This window comes from Canis lupus, chromosome X (genome assembly GCF_003254725.2).
Source record: "Canis lupus dingo isolate Sandy chromosome X, ASM325472v2, whole genome shotgun sequence".
NCBI classification, from domain to species: Eukaryota; Metazoa; Chordata; class Mammalia; order Carnivora; family Canidae; genus Canis; species Canis lupus.
In genome coordinates, this window is record NC_064281.1 from 95,641,016 (window position 1) to 95,663,301 (window position 22,286).

The 22,286-nt window shown below is 41.9% G+C and overlaps 1 protein-coding gene across 9 annotated transcripts in view; it reads right to left on the bottom strand.

Annotated features, from left to right (window-relative positions):
- THOC2 (THO complex 2) overlaps window positions 1-22,065 on the bottom strand; it is a 129,900-nt gene extending 107,835 nt beyond the window's left edge. For 5 of the 9 annotated variants that reach the window (XM_025431115.3, XM_025431114.3, XM_049107487.1 and 2 more), the window contains exon 1: window positions 4,263-4,409. In XM_025431115.3, coding sequence (XP_025286900.1) covers window positions 4,263-4,333 — 71 coding nt within the window. In that variant the 5' untranslated portion in view covers window positions 4,334-4,409. Of the gene's footprint in view, window positions 1-4,262; window positions 4,410-8,062; window positions 8,079-16,482; window positions 16,612-21,968 lie in introns of those variants that run through there. The other 4 variants (XM_049107489.1, XM_049107488.1, XM_035712265.2 and 1 more) reach the window with 4 other exon arrangements.
- Window positions 22,066-22,286: the final 221 nt, after the last annotated feature.

Below are 22,286 nucleotides of genomic sequence, written 5' to 3' on the forward strand. Positions count from 1 at the left end.
GCTATTGTGGAGATGCTGTCTCAGATCCCTGAAAACAAAGACAGAATCTACATTCTGTCAAAGATCTGTGAAATTAAACTGAATGTCTTAAAATTCTTCCAAGGCCCCACATATTTTGTGAATACTTCTGGAGTAATTAGCTTTCCACCTTACTTGAACCCATTTTCCAGTAAAAAAAGGAAGCACACCACAAGCCTGAGCTATTTGATTATGGCCAACATCTCAAAGTTGGCTTCACACATAAAACGCTGATGTCAATCTGTGCTTCAATTAAGTCTTCAAAGCAAAACAACAAAAAAGGCTAAATTTGGTGAAGCGAAGTACTGCCTCTACTATCATTATCAGAACAGAAATATGACACAAAAATGAGATATTTGACATGCAGTTTTATCTTGAAACATGCATTTATGAAAATGAAAATATTCACTTATGCGGAGGAAAGGGAACAGGAAATGTTTAAAAAGCAAAGGTTCCTGCATAGAAGTACATTAAGAGCATTCTCTCTACCTTAATATTTAAGCATTGGAGAATAATTTTTCTAACAAAGAAAGCAAAAGCCTAGAAAATCTCCTGATACTGCTACATTTTTTTGAAAAACACACCTCTTACCAGGAAAATGGACCAAGACTTATTCTTACCTGGTGAATACAGGTCAAAATGAGAAAATAAATGCCAATGAAAACTAAAATATGAAGCAGCTGAATTTAAAGTATCTTTTGAAGAAAAAAAAAGACTCAACAACCAAGACAAATCTCTTTGAATGATTATTTGCCATAAACTCCCTCCTCCTGCCTCCCTCCAAAAATTCAGGTCAGACATTTAATGAACATCCAAATGCACTTAGATAAGTTCTGTAACATGTAAAATAATTTAGTAGCAGAAGAAGAAAAAGAATGGCAACCAAAACTCTGCCAATTAAATTTTAAAAGTTTAACTACCAAAAATAAGACCTAACAAAAATTTCAAATTGATATGTAAATTTTTAAAAACTAAAATAATTAAGTTCTTCTAACAAATAGATAATATATAATAAAATATCTCAAAATTAGACCAGGTATGGACATGAGGCTAACATCTTCAGATTAACACCGTGGAACATAAATCCATTAAGGTTGCTTGTGACACAAAGAAATGCTGAGTTCCCCGTGTTAACAATTTTACTAAAAACAAACTTCACCACTGTATCTACCAGTACATGCAAGTTTATTAGTATAATCATAGCAAGTCCTATGCTAGAATGAAGTTGTCAAGAAACTAAAACTCTATTTCCAAAATTAAAGTGATTAAATCCGTATCCTTCATATGTGGCAGAATTCAAATGTTTGCATTTATTTTTTTTTAAGATTTTAATTTATTTATTCATGAGACAGAGAGAGAGGCAGAGCAATAGGCTGAAGGAGCCCCATGCAGGACTCGATCTCAGGACCCCAGCGTCACAACCCCAGCCAAAGGCAAACACTCAACCACTGAGCCACCCAGGTGCCTTGATTTGTTTTAAATTAATATTCAGGGAATATGTCTGCAAGTGAAACCATTGAGAGTTCTCTGTACTCTAATTCTTTGGAATGTTCACCTTTCTTGTGTATTTTACAATATTGGTCCTATTCTAAAAGCCAAATCTATAAATGGATTTGCTAATTATCTGTTGGCACATTAACTTCATTTTTTAACATTTCTAGTTGCTAGTTTATATTTAAGAAGCTCTGTTTTCAGACAAAGGAAAAGATTTTGGGTAATATATTTACAACCCCATTCATTCTAATAAAATGAAATGCTAGATACAAGAACTCTGAAGTTAGACTACATGCAACCAAGTTTTCAAAGAGGGGAAAGGAGTCAAATAAATGAAGCCTAAGTACTGGATGATGATGTGTTTGTCTATTTAAAATATCCGATTATGTCATACAACTGACCACCTTATGCTCTCTTCATATAACAGAATACAATTATAAAACTACACTGATTTGGATCTACTATAATTCAAACAACATTCCTCACGTCATGGAGTAACTACATACAAATAAGCCCTAACAGTTTTGAAAAAGCTCTTCAGGAACAATACACATAGCATGGATTATGCAAATATACACACAGTGTATCCAAAATCTCATTTTGACAACGTATTTCAACCTCCTACATCACTATTTTTCTCCAACCACTGCCAAGAAGCCAATCAGAATTCAGATTTTCACCTCCTAGCCCTAATACCACTCATTCTAAGGTAAAAGCAATAATAAAACTGTCAAAAACAGATGTAACAAGGAAGCTGAGCAATCTATGAAGATGACAGGCCCTAAATAAGTAAACAAAATAGTGAACTGATTTATCAGTTTGGGGAGGTTATCCTAATCTAATATAGATGAAAACGATGGTTTAGGTAACCTCCCGTTCTGCCTTCCCTGCACACAAGGAACTTAATAGCTTAATTTGTTAAATGGCATGTACAAGGATCTGGAAAATGTTCCTAACAGTTAAAAATGAATGTTTATCAAATAGACATCTCATTTAATAAACCAAAAAGCTCTCACTCCAAGCATATGCTAGAAAGGCGAGGGGGAGTGAGGCGGGAGCTGGGGCCTGCAGTGGGGGGACGGCGTGGGAGGGGCGACCAAACTAAATATGAAACATAGTCCCCACTCTTCAAGGGTCTCTCAATTCGTTAGAGTACAAGAGTATGCAGCAGTAAGTCAAAGACCAATTAATTGCTAACCTGAGTGGTACAGACTTTAAGAGCAAGAGCTGTCCAGAGAAGTTTAAATATCTAAAGATTGGAATAATAATATTACTTTTAATAGCTATCACTTGAGCACTTACTATAAGCCAAGTGCTTTACAGGTATTATTTAGTCTTCACAACAATCCTTTGAATAGAGTACTTATTAATCCCAATTTACTCAAGGGGAAACGGTCAAAGTGGTTAAGGAACTTACCCAAGGTCACTCAGCTAGTTAAGTGGCTAAGACCGCCGCTTATCCAGGAAATACAATTCTAGAGCTCACACAGTTAAGACTTGGTAAAGCAGCGCGAGTGCGAGTGCGCGTGGAGCCGGGGGGAGGGAGGGCGCGGGAGGGGAGAAGGAGGAGTCCATACAAGCTGGCAATATCACACGCGCAAGATCGGGCAACGCATTCCCCGGGTTTCGTTCGAAGTAACGAAGTTCCAAAGATTCGTTATCTTTCGCGCGAGCAACCGTAAACTATGGGGGGAGGGGGCGGCCGACCGCAAAAATGGCTAACGAGAGTTAGCTCATACAGCGTTGAGCTTTGGTTAATAAAGCGATTCAGAGAACGAAATTAGAAATAAATTCTTTGTTTTTGAATCTGGGGTTTTACTGCTTAAACGATTCCTTTCTTTCCGAGGGAGCGCGAACTGAAATTTGGGGCGAGGAAACCGCGGGTATGGCAAATTACTGTTTTCTGTATTACCAGGGGAAAAAAACAAGTTTTATGACTAAAGGGAACGCGTTATTCCAGGTACTTGAGAACCCTGAGAGTCGCCAAAATTAGTTGCAGTCCCAGGACAAAATGGGGTTTAAGAAACATTTAATGACGAAAGTTGAATCAAAACCGAAATGGCTCTAAAGTGAAAAGCCGGAGCAAAGAAATGCCGGTAGGTCTTCGTGGGAAAGCGGCAATCCCAGCTACACTTCTCCCACGGCCAGCGGCGCCGCGCGAGGCCGGGACAATCCGAAAGACCGCTCCCCGGGAGGACGAGACGTGCCAACCGGGGCTCTTCGCGACGCCCCGGGCATCGCGGCAGCGGGCGGAGAGGAGGGGAGGGAGTCGGGACGGTTCGCCCTCCTCGGACTTCGGGCAAAGGAGGCGTCGGGCTCCAAACTGCAGAGTCGAACGGGTGCAGAGTGAAGAAATGGGACACAAAGATGTAAAGTCCGAACCCCCCCTCCCGGCGCGGCCCCGTAAAGAGAAAGGAGCCAAGTGAGCTCAAGCGAAGAGGGGGACAAAAAGACGGAGCGGGAGCGCGTAGACCCGCAGGGGCGAAACGGGAGTTCTGCTAAGACACTAAAGGAAGACAGCCTACGGCGGGCAACGAGGATTTTGGAGAGGCCAGAGAAGGAAGGAGGTCGGCGGCGGTTACCAGCACCTCTCCTCCCCGAGTTCGAAACTCCTAGCCAACCCTCCACACCCGCCGCCCGGATGGGGGAGGGGGCACATCTTCCCCCCACAACCTCTCCCCACAAGGGAGAGCACGGCTGACGCCCGGGCCCGGCCCGGCCGTGCGCCCGCCTCCAGCCCGGACACTCACAATTCGCCTCTCCCTGATTTCTCCCAGTTCTTTATCCACTCTACGGGAACCACCACAGTTGCGGCCGCCATCTTCCCCTCACTAGTAGCAGAGGCCCGGATGTGTAGCACGCGAGCGAGGGGTCAAAGGGGAGCACCGCCCACGGGGAATGCCGGGAGCTGCGAGTTCGGTTTTCGGTTTCCCGCCCCACTTTCTTCCCCACCCGCGGAAACCCGAGGCCTGGCCTCCAACCAGGTGGCTGAGACCCGTGGGTCCTTGGCCGTGACTACGCCGACCGCGCCCTCTACAACCCTTGCTCTGGCTTCCCTTTAGAACAGGAAGAATGCCTTCCCCAGACCGACACATAGCCCTTGTCCTCTTCGGTAGTATCTACTCCAGGCCACTAATTCAAACATGTATTTTTCAAGCACCTAGTGTGTGCTAGACACTGGGGACAGAGAAGCACTAAGTCATTGTGCCTACCCTCAAGGAGCTCACAGTCTGTGGGAAAAACTAACATAAGATCAATTTACAATACACGCTACTAACTGCTGAGATCAAAGAAATTCATCAGAAAATAAGCAGCCATTTACTATGTGCTAGACATGCTAATACAAGGGATACAAGCAGAAACTGACCCCTGGAAACACTTGCCGCCATCAGCGCTGACACCCTACTGTAATCAGCCTCTGTCTCCGTAACCTTAGACAAAACTAGGGGGCGCAATTACCATAAGAAACAACTTGTTTACATTACAGAGTCTCGAAGTATCTCCCGACAAAATACTATTTCCAAGGCGAAATAGGAACTATGGTGGGAAAATATGGCGGACACCGTCCCAATTATGATGAAAACTCAGCACACCCGGGAATGGGCATCATTTGCCTCCTGATAAGGTGGTAAGAAAAGCACTAACCAATTTTGTAGCATTCATGACACGGAAATTCGCAGAACCTGAATTCAATCGTGAGGGAACATCAAACAAACCCATAGAGGGACAGTCTACAAAATTACTGGCTTGCACTCTTCAAAATCATCAAAGTCACTAAAGACAATCTAGACATATTGAGGAACTCCTCCGGATGAGTAGAAACAACAGACAGGACAACGGATCCCCAGCCAGAAAAAGATCATTTTTCCTTTGCTAAGGGCATTATTGGGACAATTGACAAAATTTGAATATCTGTAGACTAACGATATTCTACCAATGTAAATTTCTTGTTTTTTTTTATACTTGTACTATGGTTAATGTGAAAGTCCTTGTTTAAGAAAATACTCGCTGGAGTACTGAGAGGTAATAGGACATTATGTTGCAACTTACTCTAAAATGTCTCAGAAGAAAACCCTAGGATGATTAAGAAAATGTAAAATATTAACATGCTAGGAGTCTAAGTGAAGGACATGCAGGGACTTTCTGTTCTATTTGTGCAACTTTTCAAAATAAAAAAGTTTTTTAGGGCAGCCCCAGTGGCGCAGCAGTTTAGCGCTGCCTGCAGCCTGGGGTGTGATCCTGGAGGCCCAGGATCGAGTCCCACATCGGGCTCCTTGCATGGAACCTGCTTCTCCCTCTGCCTGTGTCTCTGCCTCTCTCTCTGTGTGTGTCTCTCATGAATAAATAAATAAAATATTTTTTTAAAAGTTTTTTAAAATACGGGTTTGGCAGAAATTTTAGAAAGCATAGGCAAACCAAAGAAGGAAACCTTATCACACATATATTAAAGTATGAACTTTAGAACTAGTACCTTCTAAATTTGGCAGTTTTCACCAAATGGATCAGGTTCATTTGCATTGAAAAGATGTTGGAGGGATAGGCTGTATTCAGAATAAGTTCTGGGAAAATACTACATTGTTCATGATTGTTTTTCATCAGCTATTTCTAGTCTCCTAACGTCCTGTCTGATTTTGAAGTCCTAAAGCCACTAATTAGAAAATACACACCGTTTAGTTTCAGTGAAATCTGTTCATAAAGACCCTATGCCATTTCAAGGAGGTTCAAAGATATGCTCGCTGATTTTTTTCATTTTTCATTATTATGGATTCTTCAAAAATGAACAGAAAGGCACAGTAAATCCTCATTGCACCATCATCCTCCCTTAAAAACATCTGAAATCTTTATTACAGAATGGCTTTTGTGATACAAGAAACGCTCTCCTGCTGCTTATGGATAACCTATAGCAGTGGGCATTATTTACATTTGAGTCCAAATAGATCTTTACAGAGGACAGGGAGGATGGTGTGCAGTTCATAACCCCCCAACACACACCAGTTGTTACAAAAGGCTTTCTAGACATTGTAAAATGTCTCTTTCAGTGCAAATAACCCTGTTGAGAGCCAATGGCAATATTCTGCTGTATTGTGGTTTACCTTGCCACTTTATCACAGTGATTTCTCCTTCCAAACACTGAACTATGTGCAGTATGCATACTACTCAGTATGCCACAACTGTGGTATGACCTGACTGCAGTGATGTCCTTTGAAGCCTTGATTTTCCCTTCTCCCAGAGCCTGCAGAACTATTTTTACATGTTATTATGACTCCTTTAGGAATTCCTCAGAGCTAATTGGCTTTTCACTCTATAAGATTGCAAAGCTATCGTATCTTTTAAATCTTTGCTGTTGGTTTGCCTGTTCCTTACTATCAGTCTGGTATTACCTCAGGCGCTGAGAGTACTGTTCCCTGGTGATCTCACTGGCTCCGGGGTACCAATGGACTAGGCAGGGACTGAGGTCTGTGGTGAAGGCTAAGGATTGGGTGTTCAATGTTGACAGTCTGATGCATGGAGTGATAGGTTAATTTCAGGTCGTGTAAGGTCAAGCCAAACAAGACAAAATAAATAATCGAAGAATGAATGCAAAAACTGTATCCTTTGTGGAATTGTGCCCTAGAATGCTGACTATTGGTAATGGATTTCTATTAACTAAAGACTTAATTATGTTAAATATACATATCAAAATTTCTAGAATAACCACTATCATAAAAGGATATTATATCTCCTCCAAACTACCAAGAGGGGAGAAATTAAAAGAGAGAAAGAGAAAAAAAATCAACCAATCCAAAAAAGGCAAGAAAGGAGGAAAAACTTTTTGGAAAAGTGGGACAAAGAGAATAGAGGAAGATTGTAGATTTAAACTTAAATATATCAATAATTGCGTAAAATGTAAGTGAACCAAATGCTCCAGTTAAAAGTAAAGATTTATCAGTCTGGATTTAAAGAAGTCTAGCTATTTTTAAGAGATAGCCCCAAAACACACATACACAGTAAATTTGAGAGTAAAAATGATAGAAAGAAATACACCAGGAAATAGTATGATCAACAAAAATTAAGCTGTTACAGCTAAATTAATATCACACAAAACAAACTTCAAGGGAAAAATAATTACTAGATTTAAAGAAGGTTACAAAGGGTGCCTGGCTAGCTCAGTTGATAGCACATGCAACTCTTGATATTGGGGATGTAAGTTCAACCCCCATGTTGGGTGTAGAGATGACTTAAATATAAAATCTTTTAGGGGTGCCTGGGTGGTTGGGTTGGTTAAATGTCTGCCTTTGGCTCAGGTCATGATCCCAGGGTCCTGGGATCCAGCCCCACATCCCAGGATCAAGCCCCACATCAGGCTCTCTGCTCAGCAAAGTCAGCTTCTCCCTCTCCCTCTGCCTCCCTCAGCTCGTGTTCACTGTCTTTCACTCTCTCTCGCTCTGTCAAATAAATAAATAAATAAATAAATAAATAAATAAATATTTTAAAAATAATTTTTAAAAAATAAAGAAGGTTACAATATATTGATAAAATTTCAATTCAACAGAAAAAATATGATACTAACCTTGGATGTATTCAACTGCTTTGACTATGTGAAACAAAAATTAACACAAATTCAAGGAGAAAGACAAATCCACCAGCACAGTGAGTCTTTAATTCGTCTCTCTCATAAATTCATAGATGAAGCAGACAAAAAAAATCAGTAAAGATGTAGAAAATTTGAACATCAAATGAACAAGCTGGTTCTAGTAGATACACAAAGAACACTGTACCTAGCAACTGGAAAATAAACATTCTTTACAAGAACACATGAACAAGCCACCATGTACAGACTGTTCACTGATCAAAAGCACTTAGCCAAGGGTACAAACGGGGGTCAAAATCCATCCCATGGATGGATTTGCCAAACCACGTGCTCAGGTATGGTGCTATATCCATCTGGAAGAAAGAGCACATTTTCCTAATTCATACAAAAGCAATATGTCATCCAGTAGTGGTCCAGCACATGGAACATTTATGAAAGTTAATCATATACTAGGTTAAAAAAAAAGTCAACAAATTTCAAAGAATCAGTTTCATACAGTTCACATTTTCTGACCACACTGCAATTAAAGTAGAAATTAGTAACAAGAAGATAAAGAAAACATTTATGTTTGGAAATTTCAAAACATACTTTGAAATCATACATCAAAGAAAAAAGTCATACTAAAAATTAGAAAATAGGGATCCCTGGGTGGCGCAGCGGTTTGGCGCCTGCCTTTGGCCCAGGGCACGATCCTGGAGACCCGGGATCGAATCCCACGTCGGGCTCCCAGTGCATGGAGCCTGCTTCTCCCTCTGCCTGTGTCTCTGCCTCTCTCTCTCTCTCTCTCTGTGTGTGACTATCATAAATAATAAATAAAATTTAAAAAATAAAAAAATAAAAAAAATAAAAATTAGAAAATACTTAGAACAGAACAATAATCAAAATATTACATATCAAAACTAATAGGGGCACCTGGATGGGTCAGTTGGTAGAGCAAGCAACTCTTGATCTCGGAGTCATGAATTCAAGTCCCATATTGGGCATAAAGCCTACTTAAAAAAAAAAGAAAACTAATAAAAAATTATGGGTTGCCACCAAAGTGGTATTTAGAAAGATATTTGTCATGAAACCTTTGTATTTTTAAAGAAGGCTAGAGATTAAGAAGCTAAGCATCCAATTTAAGAAGTTACAATAACAGTAAATGAAAGAAAGCAAAAATAAGGATGTTTCAAAATAACAAATATTAATAAAAAAGAAAATATCCGATACAAAAGATCAATAAAACCAAAAATTGGTTGGTTGAAAAGTCTAATAAAACAGAGAAACCTAAAAAAAAAAAAGATAAACCTGTGGAAAGATTGATAACAAAAATGGGAGAAGGTATGTATAAACAAGTATTAGGAATTGTATCAGTTGGGTTCATGACAGGAAATAGATGACATACACAAAGTGGATAATTATTTTTTTAAAGATTTTATTTACTTATTTGAGAGAGAGATCATGCTTGCACAGGAGCAGGGGGGAGAGGCAGAGGGAGAGGGAGAAGCAGGCTCCAGGGAGCCCAACGTGGGGCTCAATCCCCGGATCATGACTTGAGCCGAAGGCAGATGCACAACCAGCTGAGGAACCCAGGCACCTCTCAAAGCGGATAATTAAAGACAGGTGGGGTTTTTTTGTTTAGATTTTTTCAAAAGATTTTGTTTATTTATTCATGAAAGAGAGAGACAGAGACATAGGCAGAAGGAGAAGCAGGCTCCTGCAGTGAGCCTGATGCAGGACTTGATCCCAGGACCCCAGGATCACGACCTGAGCCAAAGGCAGACATTCAACCACTGAGCAACCCAGGTGCCTCTCAGATTTTATTTTTAAGGAATCTCTACACCCAATATGGAACTCAAACTTACAATCCCAATATCAAGAGTCACATGCTCCATGGACTGAGCCAGCCAGGCTCTCCTAAAGAGGGTTTAATGAAGGAACCATGCACAAGGATGTGAGTGGGCCAGATTAAGGGAAATCAGCAATGGATGGTGAGGCACCTCAGGGCTGGCAACACTGAAAGACGTTACCATCTGTAAGCCTGAAGAGGCAAGGAGAGGGAATGGTTACCAAAAACTGAGGAAATAAGGAAAAATAAAATAATAAGGAAAGAAACATTACACAGGAAATGTGGCCTTCTGTAGAGAAATCACTGCCAACTCACATCCCTGCAGGGAGGGAATGTGGGGAATACATGTCCTGAGTTTTCCTCCTTCTACCATCTGATCTCCTGTGGCTGATACCTCCCATTGGCTGATGGCTACTGAAAGCCATAAGGGGGGGCGGGGGGGGGGAGCCAAATGCAGTTAATATGGGTCAGGGAACAGAGCAGAGTGGAGAAGGATGTAAAGTGAATCTTGAAAGGGAACAAAGAAAAAAAAAAACGGGACGCTTGGGTAGCTCAGCGATTGAGCATCTGCGTTCGGCTCAGGGCATGATCCTGAAGTACCGGGATCGAGTCCCACATTGGGCTCCCTGCGTGGAACCTGCTTCTCCCTCTGCCTATGTCTCTGCCTCTCTCTCTCTGTGTGTGTCTCTCATGAATAAATAAATAAAATCTTTAACCAAAAAAAAAAAAAAAAAAAGGAAAACAGAATTCCCAGCACTGACTGTTCCTTTTGCCCCTCCAAACCACTCTTGCCCTTCGTCCAGATGAAAAACCCATGCCCTCCAACAGAATGTACAAATTGCCATCAGCTACTGTATTATTGCAGGGGGATGTCAATTCATTCATAATTCCACATGAAATCTAAAATATTCACCACCACCAGTGCTTTTCATATACAGTAGAAGGGAATGGGGAAAATAAAAATTAAAAAAAAAAAGGGATCCCTGGGTGGCGCAGCGGTTTAGCGCCTGCCTTTGGCCCAGGGCCCGATCCTGGAGACCCGGGATCAAATCCCACGTCGGGCTCCCGGTGCATGGAGCCTGCTTCTCCCTCTGCCTATGTCTCTGCCTCTCTCTCTCTCTCTCTCTCTCTGTGTGACTATCATAAATAAATAAAAAAATAAAAATTAAAAAAGAAGGGAATGGGGGCTCTAACATAAAGCATAGTTGCTATAGGGGCACTTGGGTGACTCAGCTGGTTAAGTGTCCAACTCTAATTTTCGGCTCAGGTCATCAGGGCTGTGGGATCAAGCCCTGCATTAGGCTTCATGCTGGGAGTAGAGATTGCTTGAGATTCTTTCTCTCCCTCTTCCCCTGCCCCTCCCCCGGTGTGTGCCCTCTCTGCCCCCTCAACCCCCCCCACTCTCAAATAAATAAATAAAATATTTTAATTTTTTTAAAAACATAGTTGCTACAGTCCTTCCTTCTGTAGCTAGAAGCAGGCCCAATGTTGATAATCATAGCTTCAATTTTTCTGCCACCCACTCCATGCTTCCCTTGCTCTCTGTCAGCATCTCAGTAGAACAGGATATGTTCCCTGGTAGAGTGACCTAAACCTTCATCCTCACGGATGTGAATCCTTATAATCTTACCTTGACTGGATTACCAGTTTTCACTGACCAGTACTATTGAACAAGAGAGTGATAGGAGGCACCTCAGTGAGGCCCCTGAGTTCTAGAGATAGTTCTCCTTGCCTCTATTGTGTAGGAGCAACCTAATCTGCCTTTGGTAATCAGGATAGACCACCCTGGTCTGTACAGTGACCCCTTGCCTGCCTGTTAAACAGCATGGAGAACACAAAATGGCCAGAGGGCAATGTCAGTTTCCAAAACAGGATCCTGACATGTTCCCTTGTGGAAGCATTTCTCCCTTGGGCATTAGAACCTCTTAATCCACTGAGTCCAAGATGTAGGAATGAAGCAAATATTTCTTGAGGGAGAGGGGTCAATCCCACCTCCACCTCTCAAATCCTGGACCCACACATTCTGACAACAAGGGAGATGATACGATATATTAGCCCTTGGTTTAAAGTATATACTAGGTTCTGTAGGACAGTACCCCAAATTTGCAGGTTATGGTGCCATAATTGAGCCTTTGGCAGGAAATTTCACCATTCTATCAAGCCAGTTGCTTCTAGGTGATGAGACATGTGCTAAGACCAAAGAATTCCATGGGAACAAGCCCATCGCCACACTTACTTCACGCTAAACTGAGTTCCTTTGTTGAAAGCAATGTTGAGTAGGATACCATGGTGATGAATCAGGCATTCTGTGAGTCCACATGGTAGTGCTGGCAGAAGCTTTGCAAGCATGAAAATCAAATCCGTATTCAGAATATGTATCTATTCCTGTGAAGACAGTCAGTGCCTCCTCCGTGATGGAAGGGGTTCAGTGTAACCAATCTGCCACCAGATGACTATCTGGTCCCCCCAAGGAATGGTACCATATTGGTGCCTCAGCATTTGGTCTCTGCTGATAAGCAGGTTGCCAATTCAAAGTGGTAGCAGACAGATCAGCTTCAGTGAGAGAAGACCCTGTATATATACCTCATCCCAGCTGGCACAACTATTTTGTATATGGGTCTACTGAGCAAGCACTAGGGTAGCTGAAGAGGCTGACACGAACAGAATAGGTTATCTTATCCACCTGATTACTGAGAGCCTCTTCCATGGTGGATGTCCTCTAGATGCAATTGTATGGAACACAAATATCTTCACACTTCTGGCCCATTCTAGGAGGCCTATACATATACCTTTTTCCCAGGTCTCCTTATCACCAAATTCCTATCTTGTTCTTTCCACATTCTTCTCTGTCCAGCCAACATGTTAGCCTCTGTCCCTGAATCAGTCTACATCAGTGTATTAGGCCATTTCTCCATCCACCAAAGTAAATAATTAGATATACTAGTTGGTAGGATTTTCCTTTCCTTCTGTCTTTAGGGGCCATCCCTGAGTGGAGCTGTCAGCCACCTGTGACCTACTTCTGCCAGGTGCCAGCCTACCATGCAGATCCATCTATAAAGCCATAGGAATACATTTTCTTGTTCTGTTCAATGATTAAAGAGAACTCTCCTTGAGGTCATATGTAGGGGCTGATGGAGAGGCAGTGATGTAGTAGGACCAAGTACCATGTGAGTCTGAGTCATTTCCTCATTCACTTTTACCTTCCCAACTTTCTCAGATCTGATTTCATATACAGTGTTGATTTAACAATGGAATGCTGCTGCACATGGCCATTTCATAATTGAGCGAATTAAATAATACCCATTTCCTAATGGCCAGTTCAAGTCACATAGTCTCTTGGTGTCTCATGGTCAGAATTCAATCACTATCAGGGCCTGGTAGCCATTGCCTTTCAAACGGAGAATAACTGTCAGTTAAGGAAAGTATGGCCTTACTTCAGCACCCTAAGAGTCTGTGCTATCAGGCTTCATAGAACATGCACCACAGACTCATATTTGTTGCTGAGACTTTTCTTGCTTCAGATCCGACTCAAAACTGGCAGCCTCAGAGATTACTCAGTAATGGGTTAGAGCAGCATATCCAAATACGGTATATGTTGCCTCCTAAATCCAGAGAGGTCCAAGTATTGGTTTCTTTCTTTGTGGTGGGCAGTACAAGGAAAAACAACTTATCTCTTACTTCAGAAGAGATATTCTGACATTCTCCTATACCACTGGACCCCTAGAAATGTCATCCATGTAGCAGGCTCCTGAACTTTCACAAGGCTTATCTCCTATCCTCTGGTCATAAGGCATCTAAAATACTTGATTCTTCCTGCCCCTCAGACTCATTAGCATAATGCTATCAATGTCATGGACCAGCATTATATCTATAGAGTAAAAAGAGAAGTTCCTTTTGGTAGATTATGACAGAAAATGGCATAGTTTGAGATAGCCCTGAGGTAAGAAAGCGAGTGCAAACTATTTCTGATTATCTCTGCTGATGATAGTTGTTAGGTCAATAGGTGCCAGAGGCTGGGTTCATTTGCACCAGTAAAGATACCACATTAAGAAACAGAGTTGTGACTGGTGTCACAGCCTGATTAAATTAACAATAATTCAAAAGCATTCTCCAAAACTTAAATGCCTTTTCTTACAGGCCAAAGGGGGCATGTGGTTGGAGTCATCACAATTCCATTGTTCAAGTCTTTGGTGGTGGCTCTTATCTCTTCAACTGCCCCAGGAATTTGGTGTTGCTTTGGTTTACTTTCTTGGCAGTAGAGGTGAAAGGGAAAGGGTTGCAGTTCCAGGTGAAACTACTTGACCTTTCCCTATAATAAGAACCCTCCCTCCGTGGATCATAAGTCAGAAAAATAACGTGTGGTGAGTATGCCAAGATGGTTCCCGCTGAAATGAACTCAGACCAAGACCTAATTTATCACCTGACTCCCTAAGTCCCCACCCTGGAGATGAACCACAGTGGCACACTATCCAATAATTAGCATCAATTCATAGCTGGAATTTTATAACCCTCAAAAGTTTCCAGATATTTTCTTTACCCTGGTCATGGCCTCCTAGTAAATGACCACAGGTCTCAGTGTAAGGAAGACTTGGAAAAAGATTTTCAGTATCCATCTGTAATAGCATTGTGGCAAGGTCCTTTCTCAAAGAGATCTGCCCTCCCCCTTAATCAAAGAGCTCAAAAAAAAAAAAAAAAAATCACAGAGCTCCAGATCTGGGAACTGGCCTAGTAGATCTGGGAATAGAGTAAGAGTTCAAGAGCCTGCAAAATTTTTGTCCACTTGACCTAGAATTTTTCTGCTTCTCTGTATCACATCTATTTCACTTCTAGGAAATTCCATAATCATCCTCTGCAACAGATGGAAGTCAAAACACTCTATCCTTGTGCTTTATGTCAATTGCACCCACATTAATTATGACAGCTAGGCACCATCGCCTGGACTCTACCCTTTAGGGCTCTATTATCCTATTGAAATCAGGGTGTCCAATTCCACTGAAGCATCTCCCACTATCATTTGTGGCCTACAGAGACTATTCCGTGGAGATTTTCAGTCATACTGGTGCTCCTCTCAGCAATATATTTCTTAATGCTTTAGTGAAGAGTGTCCTCCCAGCAGGGTGACCAACTGGTCCAGAATTTCCTGGGACTGTCACAGTTTTAAAACTGAAAATCCCACAGCCCAGGAAACCCTACTGCAGTCTTTCTACAAGTAGAGTTAGAGGCAGGCACTGAGCAGATTGCACATCATAGATCCACTTCAACATTCCCTTCTCCTTGGGCATTAGAGCATATAGGCTCTACTGAAATCCAATAACTCTTATGGGAGTGGAGACAATGAACTGTTGTGGGGTTTGGTCCTGAGGAGAATCAGTATTTCTTATGAGGCAAACACCCCCATGAAAGTCATCAAAAGGTTTTTATGCAGAGGAAGGCTGGTACCATTAGACAAAAGATGTATGACTCCTTCTACTGGCAAGGAAGGTTCAGGGGAACATGAAGGTTAAATTTTTCTCAGCTTCATCTGTTTATACCCAAATATTTCCACCCAATGTGTCAGGGTTCTATTATTTCCCCAGGAGAGCCTGTCAGTTAACCTAAGAGCTCCAACAAGGCCGTACCTTTAATCAGTGCTGCACCTCTGCAAAGTTTATGATCAGTCCCTGAGCATGATTGCCAGGCATATCTGTCCTCCAGTTCCAGGAGAATAAAACTACTTGAATGGTGACAGTGAGGCTCTTTGATTTTCCACTCTAATCTGTGTTGTGCATTCAAGGCTTTCCATTTGTCCTCTTTTCTGTATAAGCTCTCTACGGTCATCAGAAGCAGTTAGCCCTAGCCACATCCTTCGCAATCATCACTGTCACCATAGGGACTAAGTGCTCTAGCCACTTGATTTCCCAAAGCTTTGCCCTCCACTTGTATTCCATTTCAAGCCACCATCGCTGATAATTTGAGTAATCATCATTCAGCGCATACCACGCATTACAAGTGTCTCATTTCCCCCTAGAAAAGAGGTTGTCACAGAATGCATTCTTTAGGAAGCCAAAGCTGAAATTGAGTTAGGATGCAAAGCATTTACTGGAGAGAGAAACCTGTGAAGCAAATGAGGAGGAGGCGGCACTGGGCAGAGGCAGTACAGGCAGGCAAAACAAACCCAAATCCAAAGTATGTGTCGATTCCATCAAAGACAACTTGCCATCCCTTCCAAGGTAGAAAGGGTCTAATGGAATTAAGACCATAAGGTGGTTGGCTAGTGTCCCTTTAACCATCCACTGAATAAAGGACTCAACATTGTTTCTCTGCTGTTGGCTTCTTAGCAGTGGCAGTAGCTAAACCAGGCTTGGAGAGGTGAAGCCCACGCTGCTGGGCACACCCATTGCCTCTCTCTCTGCCTGTCAGCATAACAACCTATTTGGGGCCCACTGCACAAGTACTGTGGTGGCCAAGGAGAAAGTTTGGCTTATCTACCTGGTTGGTTTTGAATCTACTCTGCAGTGGATGCTTTTTGGTGAATATTAATGAGACAAAAATATGCACACTTGGAGCCAGCCCCAGTGGCCCATATACATACCTCTTTCCCAGACAGCCTTGCCACTGGTATGGCAGTGTTGTTCCTTTCATGTCTCCAATGAGGCAAGATACTAGCCACTTTTCAGGATCTACTGTCCTTATATCAGGCTTCATCTTCCTCCATACAAAAGGAATGCCCAATGGTACTGCCCACCGGAATGAGCTCCATTTAGCAAATAAGAAAGGGAGCAAAAGAAATGAGCAAGTATTTCACAGAAAAGGCCAAATGAATGTAATCAGAGAAATGCAGAATAACATATTATATACACATTATGCCACCAGATTGCTGACAATTCAAATTTCAGTGTCCATTTATGAAGTTTTATTGGCACACAGCCATGCTCATTCATTTACATATTGTCTCTGGCTGCTTTCCCACTACAGTGGCAGAGTTGTGTAGTTGCATCAGACTGTGTGGCCCACAAAGCCAAATATGCTTACTGTCAGACCCTTTTCTAGGCAGTAAAGTTCAAGAAAAATTTAAGTTACATTAAGGTAAGTTAAACACAGAATCTCAACATTTCTATCTTATTCAAAATCTTCTTAGGAGCATGCAGAGGAAAGAATAGGGAAGAGAGTTAACCTCCTTCTACCTGGAAAAGATCCCTGAGTAAAGAGCCAAGGAATACTGCCTAAAAAAGAAAAAGTAAAGTCAGTGGTTCTCAGACTTGAGTGAGCATCAGAATCAACTGGAAGGCTTGTTAACAAAAGACTGCTGGGCCCTACTCCCAGAGGTTTTGACTCAGTAGATCTGGGGTGAGGCTGGAGAATTTGCCTTTCTAACAAATTCCCAGGTGATGCTGATGTTGCTGGTCTGGAGACTGCACTTTGAGAACTACTGCCCTAAGAGTTAGAAGTGATTCCTATCTGCGGTGCTTCAGCAACCTGCATCAGAATCACCTAGATCTCTGGCCCATGGTATTTACATTCTAGTGGAGAAGTGATATAATAAACAGTTAAGCAAGGAGCACCTGGCTGGTTCCATCAGTAGAGCATGTGACTCTTGATCTGGGAGTTGTGAGTTCGATCCCCCCGTGGCAGGTAGAGATTACTTAAATACACTTAAAAAGGGCAGCCCAGGTGGCTCAGCGGTTTAGCATAGCCTTCAGCCCAGGGCCTGATCCTGAAGACCTAGGATCGAGTTCCGCGTCGGGCTCCCTGCATGGTGCCTGCTTCTCCCTCTGCCTGTGTCTCTGCCTCTCTCTCTCTCTCTCTCTCTCTCTCTCTCTGTGTCGCTCATGAATAAATAAATAAAATCTTAAAAAAATACACTTAAAAATAAACAAACACGTATATAATGTCATATAAAATAAAGTGGATCATAGGAATGAAGAGTGACAAGGCATGCTAGTTAAGACAGGGAGGTCAAGTCAGGCCCTCTTTAAGATGACATTGGATAGAGACAATGTCACGGGGAGAGCAAGCTATTAATAAGTTAACATTAATGTGAATTAATATCAATATGTTAATATGTGAGGAAGGAGTATTTGATTCAGAAAGAACAATCAGTGCAAAGACCATGAGACAAGAATGTGCTTGGTGTGGGTTTCCAGAACAATTTAAGGCCAAGAATTTGACTCTTTGTTCTTTCTGGTTCCTTGTGTTCTTCCTTCCCCAGGGCAAGAAGCTTCAGTTTATTCTCTATCACACAAATAGGATCATACAATACGTTCTGTTCTGCAACTTGCATAATCCCTTAGTGATAAATAATGAACAATCTTTCATGTCCCTACATTTAAGATTCATTTCATTGTTTGCAAAGGCTGAATATTCCTTTGTAGACATGTACCAGGGGTTTACTTTTTAAAAACCAATTATTTGTATGATGAGTTTCCTATAGAAGAACAGTTAGATTGCTTCCATTTCTTGGTTATGATCCAGAAAATGCTATAGTATGCTTTTTCATATGTGTGTGCGTGTGTTTGTGTCTGTGTACTTGTTCATACATTCCTTTATACACTAAAAGTTTACCAAGCTGCTACTACATGTTAGGTACCCTGTTACATGCTGAAAATACAACGTTCAGCAAAACAGACATGGTTCTTGCTCTCATGGAATACAGGATCTACTAGGGGGAGAAAATCACACAAGAAATATGTAATTACAAACTTCGAGAAGTGCTAGCAAGGTATGGCTGTTGTTCAGCTTACCCAACTTTCACTCTCAAGCCTCCTTCCAGCTAGAATTCTGGCCAATGAGACAAAAGTGGGTCGTGGTAGGCAGATCACTGTCCCCTCAGTCATATCCTTTTTTTGAAAAAAAAAAAGACTTTATTTATTCATAGACACACACACACACAGAGAGAGAGAGAGAGAGAGAGAGAGAGGCAGAGAGAGAAGCAGGCCCCATACAGGAAGCCTGACATGGGACTCAATCCCAGGTCTCCAGGATCACACCCCAGGCTTCAGGCAGCACTAAACTGCTGCGCCACCGGGGCTGCCCTCCTCAGTCATATCCTAATCCTCAGAACTTGTGCATATGTTAGGTTACATGGCAAAGAATTAAGGTTGCAGATGGAATTAAGCTTACTAATCAGTTAACCTTAGAAGAGGGAATGTAAGCACTGGGTGTTATAAGGAAATGATGAATCACTAAATTCTATTCCTGAAACCAATATTACACTATATGTTAACTAAAGTTTAAATAAAAAATATGAAACAAAAAAAAAGAGAAGAGGGAATGTAGCCTGGATTATCCAGGTAGACTCATTGTAATCACAAGGATCCTTAAATGTGGCAGACGGAGGGCCAAAAAGTCAGAGAAGATGTGATGACAAAAAGCAGAAGTCACAGTAATGTGATTGCTGGCTATGAAGATGGAAGGGTGGGCACCAGTCAAGGAATACAGGCACCCTCTGGAAGCTGGAAAAGGTAAGGAAATAGACATTCTCTTAGAGACCCCAGAAGGAAGGCAACCCTACCAAAACTGTGATTTTAGCCTAGCAATACCCATTTCAGACTTCTAACATCCAGAACTATAAGATGATAAGCTTGTGTTGCTTTAAGCCACTACATTTACAGAGCTTTGTTAGAGCAGGCATAGGAAACTCATGCATGGATTACTTGGGAAAACTTTTGCTATCCTGATAAAAATATCGTCCCTTCCTCTTCTTCCTTATTCTTGCCTTGAATGTGCAGCCATAGAAGTCATCCAGTGACCCTGAGGGAAAGGCCAAGACAACTGCGGAGCCATCAGCCCTGATATTGTTGAGCTGCTAAAGAAATGCCAGCAGCCCCTGACATCTAGTCTTCTAGTTCCCCTCTGTTAGCGGGGGGAAAAAAAACCCTATAGACCCATACTTTTCAGCTCTTGTAGTTATTCAGTTACATGCAGACAAAAACATCTCTCAGTGACAAGTGGGTATAAATGACAATGAGGGAATATCATATGTCACAGAGACCTAACTTGATCATGAAATATGTGCACAGTGGAATTTTTTTATGTCCAACATCCAATTCCCTTCCTATTTGGTGGGAAATCCCCAGTGTGTACAGCATTGGTGGACTACACTGCCCACTTCAAAGTCTAAAGGAGGAAATCTTTCATCTTCCTGCCCCTTGGCAGCCAGTGCACAGGGCACGTGCTCGCCTCAACTAGAAAAAGGACGCGAGTGTATATAAAAGGTTAACATCCTGTGCTTGATGCCCCTCCCAGTATTCCCTAGGCACTCGTTGTTTCTGTTTCAATGACTTCTTACTGCAGGCACCTGTGACTCTGCCTGAGGACTTTCTGGCTCAGGAGTGTGCTTAGCCAGCAGTGTGGCATGGAGTTAAGGTCCATAGGAGCAAACCTATCAGTGATGAATATGAATATAAGAAAAATGTGCCAGCTTCCTTGTTTCCTGGATGGAAAACCCAAGGCATATTTTGTCTTCCTGAAGTCCCAGTAGAGTCAAGTCCCAGTTGCCCACAGCACTAACCTGTTCATTAAAAGATTGTATTGTTTTTCAGGTCTTCCCTGTCTCACTTCCGCACTCCCCTCCATGGCTTCCTGGGATTACCTTCCAAATAAATCACTTGGTCTCAAATACTCATCTGAAAGTCTTTTTCACCCAAAGTAAGAAATTTGATACCAGAAGTGGTCTTTTGAAGTAGACCTTCAGGATGGGGTTCTGGAATTGGATTACTCATATAACACATGAACACAAAGACCTCATTACTACTGGTAAGTAGAGGGGTGGCAATCCCTGGCATGCTGTAGAATTACAATTGAAAGACTCTTACCTATGCTGGATTGGGATAGGATAAAAATGGAAGAAAATGCACGGATTCATGCAATAGCTCTAGCACTTGAAAGATGAAAACTTTGAGAATCAGGGAATTTGTTTGCTCTTGTCCAACAAGACATGACCTGTCTCAATGATCATAGAAATCCTAAAGAAAGCAAATGACAGGGACACTTGGGTGGCTCAGTGGTTCACTATCTGCCTTTGGTTCAGGTCATGACCCCGAGTTCCTGGGATTGAGTCCCACATCGGGCTCCCTGCAGGGAGCCTGCTTCTCCCTCTGCCTATGTCTCTGCCTCTCTCTCTATCTCTCGTGAATAAAAAAATAAATAATTTTTTTTTTTAAAAAAAGAAAGCAAATGACAGATGTGGTCAACCAGTTATTAAGTCAAGGAACAGAATGGAAGTAGAAGGCCTTCATGGGAACTTTTATCTTTTTCCATCTTTCTGGAAAGGGGCAGTCTAGGCTAAAAATCAGGCCCAGATTTGATTGTGAGAGTGGTAGAGTTACAAGGAGGATGATGCTCATCTTTCTTAAGATCTGCCCCTGCCTCAGTATATTTGTTTTAGGGACAATTCTTAGTATGGCCCAAGCAGAGAAATACCATTTCTTGCAGAAGATAAAAGAGATTATTCACTGAATAGTTGTAGGACTTGGTAAATATATACTTGATGGAATTGAGAGAATAAACCTGGGAATGGATTTTGGGGGTACTGGACCAGGGAAGAATATAAAACTGGATATGGAAGAGTTTTTGATATTGGAACACTCTCCCATGACTCAGGATTTCACATCTTGGCAGGGATACCTGGAGTCAGTCCTAGTATGCTGCTGGAATGGCTCCTTGAAACTTGGAAACAACAAAGCCATATAGTAAATGAAGTGGAGTTTATTTCCTCACAGCTCTCAAAACTAGAAGTCCCAAATCAAATTGTTGGCAGAGTCAGTTTCTTCTGAGGCCTCTCTCCTTGGCTTGAAGATGGCTGCCTTCTCCCTGTTGCCCCTCGGTCTGTGTGTTGTCTGTGTCCTAATTTATTCTTCTTATAAGGACACCAGTCATATTGGATTAAGACCTACTCATTCTGCCTTAATTACTTCTTTAAAAGCCCTATCTCTACATATATCACACTGTAAGATACTGAGAGTAGGACTTCAACATATGAATGTTGGGAGGAGGGGACATAATTGAGCTCATAACAGAAACCAGCAAGAGTATTGCTTATAAAACTAAAAAAATGAAGATCAAATCAAGAATACTTACTCAGTAGCCTGTCAGTTGCCACAGTGGAAAAATCATTTTCCTTTTTCTGATTTCCACCCCTGAGCAGGTTCTCAGACCCAGAACTGATCAAGTGAAGAAAGGCCAAGTCCCCATGAGGAAGGATTCTGCAAAGCAACAGCAAATATACACAGTTATGATTCCAGCAAGTCTGCCTTAGCAGGACCTAGCCCATTTATCAGTGTGACTGTGAAGTAGGGGGAAAAGGAATACTCGATACCCATATTTTGTGGAGGTGATGTCAGAGAACCTAAAGCACTGTCATAGGGCCCTCTGTTAGAGTGGGATGTGTGGAGGTTC